Source organism: Triplophysa rosa, linkage group LG3 (assembly GCF_024868665.1).
Source record: "Triplophysa rosa linkage group LG3, Trosa_1v2, whole genome shotgun sequence".
Classification (NCBI taxonomy): Eukaryota; Metazoa; Chordata; class Actinopteri; order Cypriniformes; family Nemacheilidae; genus Triplophysa; species Triplophysa rosa.
Genome location: NC_079892.1, coordinates 308,251 through 314,634, shown reverse-complemented (window position 1 = coordinate 314,634; position 6,384 = coordinate 308,251). Strand labels below are relative to the sequence as shown.

Sequence of the window (6,384 nt, the reverse complement as noted above, 5' to 3'; positions counted from 1 at the left end):
CGCCCCACGGCGTCACTTTTGAACGCGCAGGGTACCCCTTTGGCGTCGTTTTTCGACGAACAGGGAAATGCGTTGCTGTTTGCTAAATGCTCCAGACCGAGTTTCGTGCAATTCTTAGCATTTCATAATTATTTATACATAATATTTTGTAGCACCTAACCCCAACCTCAGCCTAAACCTAACCCTAACCACTTCTCAGCCATATAAAACACAGCACGCGAATAAAAGTACAGTCACGGGTATTTATTGCACAAACTGACCAAAAGCATTACAAAATATAATAAACCGCTCGTTTCGCAGACCTTATTGCTCCAAAGCCGTACAATAACTTTACATGAAGATGCCGTGTGTGTCCGTGAATGCATTAAGTAGACTCCCATTCAAAAGATAAACCGGAACAGCTACATGCAGTCGGTCGCGGGAGCCAATACCGTTTCACGTTCAAAGCCAACGAAATGACGCCATCGGTCACGAGACATGGGAGAGCCAATGGCATCGAAGGTGACGCAACTTCCTCTGGCGGCAATATTTGAACGTCGTTCTTCGCTGGATTTGAGATTACGGCGGACGGTGATCGCTTTCGCATCTGTTCCTCATACAATTCAATCGTTTCGCGTTGGTACCCTTGGAATATCTGTATTTTTGAACGACATTGTGACTGCTTGTATTATGTGTTTTATATTACGATAAATAAACTGTAACATTACTTGCTCAAACTGTGAAACTGTCTGAATAGCGTCATGTAAACGCAATTATCCTGTCCATTAAATTTAAATTAAAACCCCGAAACATCATCATTGCAAATTATATTCGATATACATTTTCAAAATTCGCATGCCCTTCATGCCGAAAAACGACGCCAAAGGGGTACCCTGCGTGTTCAAAATGACGCCGAAGGTCGCTGACCGAGCGTAAGTGACGAGTCCGGAGTGAGAATGTGTTGCACAGACCAACCAGGTGTATTTTCACGTGGATGGATCGCGTTTGTAATTGTACAGTTACTGAAGAGTGGTCTCACAAAAGGACCATTTCTAAACGATTGTGTGAAGATATTGTGACAAAAAAGACAATAATCAAAATACTGAATGTGTTCATGATGAAAACGCGTTATGAGACATTCAACAGGCGAGCTCACCGCTTGATAAGGCAGAGAATTCTCTACACGATGTTCTATCAATGTAGCTACTAGTTCTATCGTCTACAGACACGTAATAATCTTAAAAAAACACGCAAGTAATTTTTGTCTTTGTGCTCTGTCACGGAGAGGCCCCGTGACTATACATGAACTATGCACACTGATTCATTCTCACATACATTTACATACATATACATTAACACAGTCTGTTTGCCGGTACTGACCTGTGTAATATTGTAAGGAGATGTTGAATATTGTATGTTTAAATGTGAATTGTGTGGAGTGTAATGAAAGTGTATATTGTGTTCATGTTTGGCAAGTAGTTATAGCATTAGCGTTTGCAGGTTTTGAGTTTATGTGTGGCATTATCCACCATTATTCATTATTCATTCATTCAATCATTTAGTGCACATGTAATTTGTTTTCTTACCTGCTAAATGGTACATTCCAGGGGGCGTGGCCTTGGGTTGAAAATGGCTTCTAGATGCAGCATGGTCTCGAGTGCAGTTGTGTGCTAGACAGTGGTATGCTAGTCAGTGTGGACTCACAGTTTGATCGCATGGTTGGGGCGATTGCCTCCATGTTAATTTACAGCTCATAAATGCTTACTCCAGGTATGGGTTTGCAAATATGTTTATTTTATTTTACTTTGAAGTTTTTTTTTCTTTCACGTGTTTGTTTTGTTTTCATCTGGGATTCTTGCACTGCTTGGATTAAAGCCTACTTTGAAACGGGACTTACTTTGTCTTGGACATTCTTATGCCTCCAGCTGCCCGAGCTATCGCTCACATGCTCCAATTCGTGTGCATGCGATTTATTGTTTTTATCAGCTCTGCAGCCGCACATCCATGCACGTAACAAGTGATGCTGGCTCCGCCCTCACACAATGACGCTGTACCGGGGAGGGGGCGTGGCCATCTTGAAATGCATTTTCAAGTCCACATCGAATTTTGCAACACCCAACGTGCTGTGTGTAAATGAAAATGCAATCCCAAATGTTTGACCTGTTAATCCTAATGAATTTAGGGAAAATAACATTAGAATTTTCATTTTGCTACAGTTTTGCTTGACTATCTTAAACATATATAATCAATCCAGGGGAATGCATTTTTATTTTAATTTTGCAACTTAAAGAGCGTTAAAAATAACCATTTAAATAACATATTAAAACTAGTGTTGTCACGGTTCTACCTTCTTGTTTATGAATTTCTAGTCATGTGGCAGGATCGGGACAGAGCCCATAGGTTTTATGTGAGAAGGCCATGAGATGTTTGTTTTTGACATCTCATGTGTTTTCTCGTGTTTTGTCATTGGCCCCGCCCCTCTCGTTTCATGTATTGCTTCCCTGCCGTGTCTAATGTTTCCTACCTGCCCTGTGTAATTATCCCTCGTTTGTCTCTCCTTTAAAATTCCCTCTTGTTTCATTGTCTTGTTGCTCGTGTATTACGTTTGTGCTATGTTACGTATCTGGATGTCCTGTGTTCTGCTTGTAGAGTGTCCTGTCCCTAGCCGTGCCCGTGTTCTGTGAGCGTTGTGTTCTACCCTTGTCGTGTGTTGAGTTAAGACGTTTGGTCGTGTTCTTTAGTTTAGTTTTTTACTGTTCTTGTTTTAGTTTTGCCCCCTCGTGGGAGGTCTTTTGTTTTCTATATATCTCTTAGTTTCGTTTTCCCCCATTGAGGGTGTTTGTTTTGTGTTTTATTAGTTAATAAAGACTTGTTGTGTTAACCCCTTCACTGCCTGCCTGCATTTGGGTTCTTCCGCCACGCCCGATCGTGACAAGTGTAGGAAATGACAAATGTAATTGATATAATTGAATATTTATTTTCATTTTGCACTTAATGTTGCACATATGTTATTTCAAATGTATATTTAAATACACAATTGCATTGTCATTTTACATACTCCATTGCCATTTTGCGGATTGCATTTCAAATTGAAAATAGCTACCAATATGCTTCCACAGTTTTTGGAATAAAATTTAGCTTTGCCATACAATGAATTACTTACTACCAGTACAGATTAACAGTAAAGTGTTTCGTATAGTTCTTACAGATTATTATTTCTTATAATTTATAGTTTTGTTTATATCTACTTTTAACTATTATGACAGGGCCCCCCTCACAAAGACATGCAGGACCAGCACTGTATAGCTACAGCATTCCTTACATTTCTTCATTCTCTTTTTAATTTATACAGTTGTTGCTTGGCTATTTACATGGTTATAAATAGCAAGTAACCTACCCCTGAAAGTCAAAGTCAATAGTGGAATGTTTAGCCTGAAGCAGAGCCCATAGACACCAGAAGAAATGAGCCACCTGAAATAAAGTCATGAAGTTGATTTTTAACTTATTAATTAGTAGTACAACATTTTCTTAAAGAAAAAAATGCCCATCAAATCTTACATAGTTCAAATATATTTTTCTTTGTAATGATTCAGTTGAGCTGTATACCTTTTTGTGCCCAAGTAAATGTAAACAAACCGACACTCCATTGTTTATAATGTAAATATTTGAATGGTGTATGTAGAATTATCTTTCATGGTTTCAATGTTGTGAATGTTGTGTGTTCGTTGGTTACAAAATATGATGGTAGCTGTACATCAAACCTTCAAATCTAGAAAAACAATACCTTGGAGTGGAGATCCAACAAGATTATTATGAAAGGTGCACACTACACATGTGATACTCGTTCAGTTTGTTCAAATCTTTCTTGGCACAAAGAACCATTATGTTGCAATTCCGTTAAATTCCGTTTAATTAATTCTTTGCTCCGAATATTGCATTATATTTTTCAAAAGATTTATATTAGTAATGCAGTGCAAAAAACTCACCAGAGAGAACTTGCAGACTTTTACATAAAGCTCTTTGACCTCTTTCTTAGTGACAAATGACTCTACACCACTGCACCTCTTGAAACTCTCCAAGTAAGCAGTAAGCCAATCAAATTGAAGCTCATGACTAGGGTAGAGGCTGAAGTCAATGTTATTGACACCTTAATTTGAAATGAACAGAAAGAAACCAAAACAATGTTTTAAGCAATCAAAAGCATTTGCGTAATGTTGTTTAGCTTATTGTATGCGAAGATATTTCTTTACAGAAGAATGTACCTGCAAATTCATTGAAATGGTTTCCAATGTCATAAGCCTGGTAATTTAAATCGGCATACTCATAGTCAATGAATTTTACAGTGCCTACAATTGAACAGAACATAACTGGGTTAAAATAAATATTTTCTGGTTAATGTAATGCATCATTAATCTAAGTCACCGGAAAATATATGCTAAAAGACTTCTTTCTGTATATACATATTCACTCATTAAAAGATCCTGTCCTGCTTAAAAAAGACCCTATAGTTTGTTTGTGCAAGCAATGTATATGGCCTGTATTTACATATTAACTCATTCCCACCAGCTTTTTTTAAAGGTTGCCAGCCAGCGCCAGCCTTTTTTAATGATTTTCACAAAATGGCTTCCAGAATGTTTTCTTCTTTAAATACATAAACACAATATATAGCCTCTTTTAAACAGAAAATCTCAGGTTACATTTGTAAGCCTGGTTCCCTGAAAATGGAAAGAAGATGCTGTGTCGCCATGACAACACATGCCAAGGGAATACCAGAACCATTGATAGATAGAGTCGCGTCAACTTCGTTGACTCCAATGGAACAGTTTTTTCACAACAATGGAGGCTCTCAATAGTTCCCGGAAGTTACTAGTGAAAGTGAAGTGAAAGTGACCTATTTGTCAGGTATGGTGACCCATACCCGAAATGTGACCTCTGCATTTAACCCATCCAGAGAGTAGTGAACACACGCACAGCAAGTCGTGAACACAAGTACACCCGGAGCAGTGGGCAGCTATCACTGCAGCGCCCGGGGAGCAAGTAGGGGTAAGGTGCGTTGCTCAAGGGCACCTCAGTCGTTACCCGCCGGCCCTGAGAATCGAATCGAACCGGCAACCTTCTGGTCACGAGTCTGACTCTCTAACCATTAGGCCACAATTGACCCTAGTAACGCATATGGAGCTGCGACCAAACAGACCAACTGAGGTAAACTTCTAACCCATTTAAAGACGAATGCCATTTAATGAATAAAAAAATGAAAGAAATAAAGCATTTAAAGAGAAAACATATCTTCCTGGAACTATCTGAAGGCTCCATGAATCACGTGACGCTCCAGCGTTTTGGACTTCCGTTGGCAGAACTCTCTCTCTCAATGGCTCTGGGGAATACCTCCCTTTCGAGGGACTTTGCAAAAAGTTGCCAAGGCAACGTGATACCTACGCAGCCATGTTACCAAATGCCTGTAGCGTGTGTGAACCAAACACAGTCGACGCAACAGTACCCAGTACCCGAAAGAGGGGCCTAGGTCTAAGTTATAAAACCTGACTAGGAGGTAGGTTAGAGGCAGCCATACCCAGAGTAGAGTGGGCCTAACCCTTCCTGGGCGAACCAAAGCAAACAAATAACTGCTCGGACTTCCTCCATATAGCAGTCCTGTGAAAGTATGTATAAGGGTACGCACAGGACACACCAAATTCAGCTTCTCCTGGTCCGTGCTCCTAAGCGGGGAGGACAAAAAGCTTGCAGAACAATGGGCCTCAGTGCATTGTTCAATACCTTAGGCACATAACCCAGCCTCGGGTTCAGAAAAGCCTTTCCTATCCCTGGAGCAAACTCAAGGCACGTAAGAGATACCGACAGGTATATCATCCACTCTCTTCAGGGATATAATGGCCAGTAGGAACACAGTCTTAAAAGCCTGAAGATCGTCTGGCATGGTGTCGAGCGGTCAAATGGAGTGTAGCTCACAGACCTCAACCTGATAGCACCACAAAGCAAACCCACTAGTGGGTGTCTACCCACTGAGGAGATTGATAAGCAGAAATAAACCTTAAGAGTGGAAGGAGTTAACCCAGCAGAGAATCGTTCCTGCAGAAACCTCAGCGCCACGTCAACAGCTCAGTTAGCTGGGTCCCTCAGAAGAGCTGCACACCAAAATTCTCCACTTTAGGGCATAAAGCTTCCTCATGGAGGGAGCTCTGTAGAGCCGGGACAATTAGGGCAGGCAGACAGGAAGTCTTAAATAACTCAAACGAAGCGTAAATAGCAACATCGCTTTCCCATACAGCCGTTGCCCAGTCCAAAGCTTTTCCGGGAGCTGCTGGAGGGGGTGTGGCCTGGTGGTGGAGGTGTCCCACAACCTCGTCCATAGTGTCCGAAAGGAGAGAGAGCTGTTGGTGGTGTTCCATT

General features: G+C 40.8%; 1 protein-coding gene across 1 annotated transcript in view; it reads right to left on the bottom strand.

Moving 5' to 3' along the window:
- Nucleotides 1-6,384, bottom strand: part of zgc:113516 (uncharacterized protein LOC541449 homolog) — a 78,971-nt gene that overhangs the window by 26,894 nt on the left and 45,693 nt on the right. Inside the window, exons 5-7 of the mRNA XM_057330486.1 lie at nt 4,242-4,325; nt 3,966-4,126; nt 3,377-3,450 (exon numbers count right to left, since the gene is read on the bottom strand). Of these exons, the coding sequence (XP_057186469.1) occupies nt 3,377-3,450; nt 3,966-4,126; nt 4,242-4,325 (319 nt within the window). The remainder of the gene's footprint in view (nt 1-3,376; nt 3,451-3,965; nt 4,127-4,241; nt 4,326-6,384) is intronic.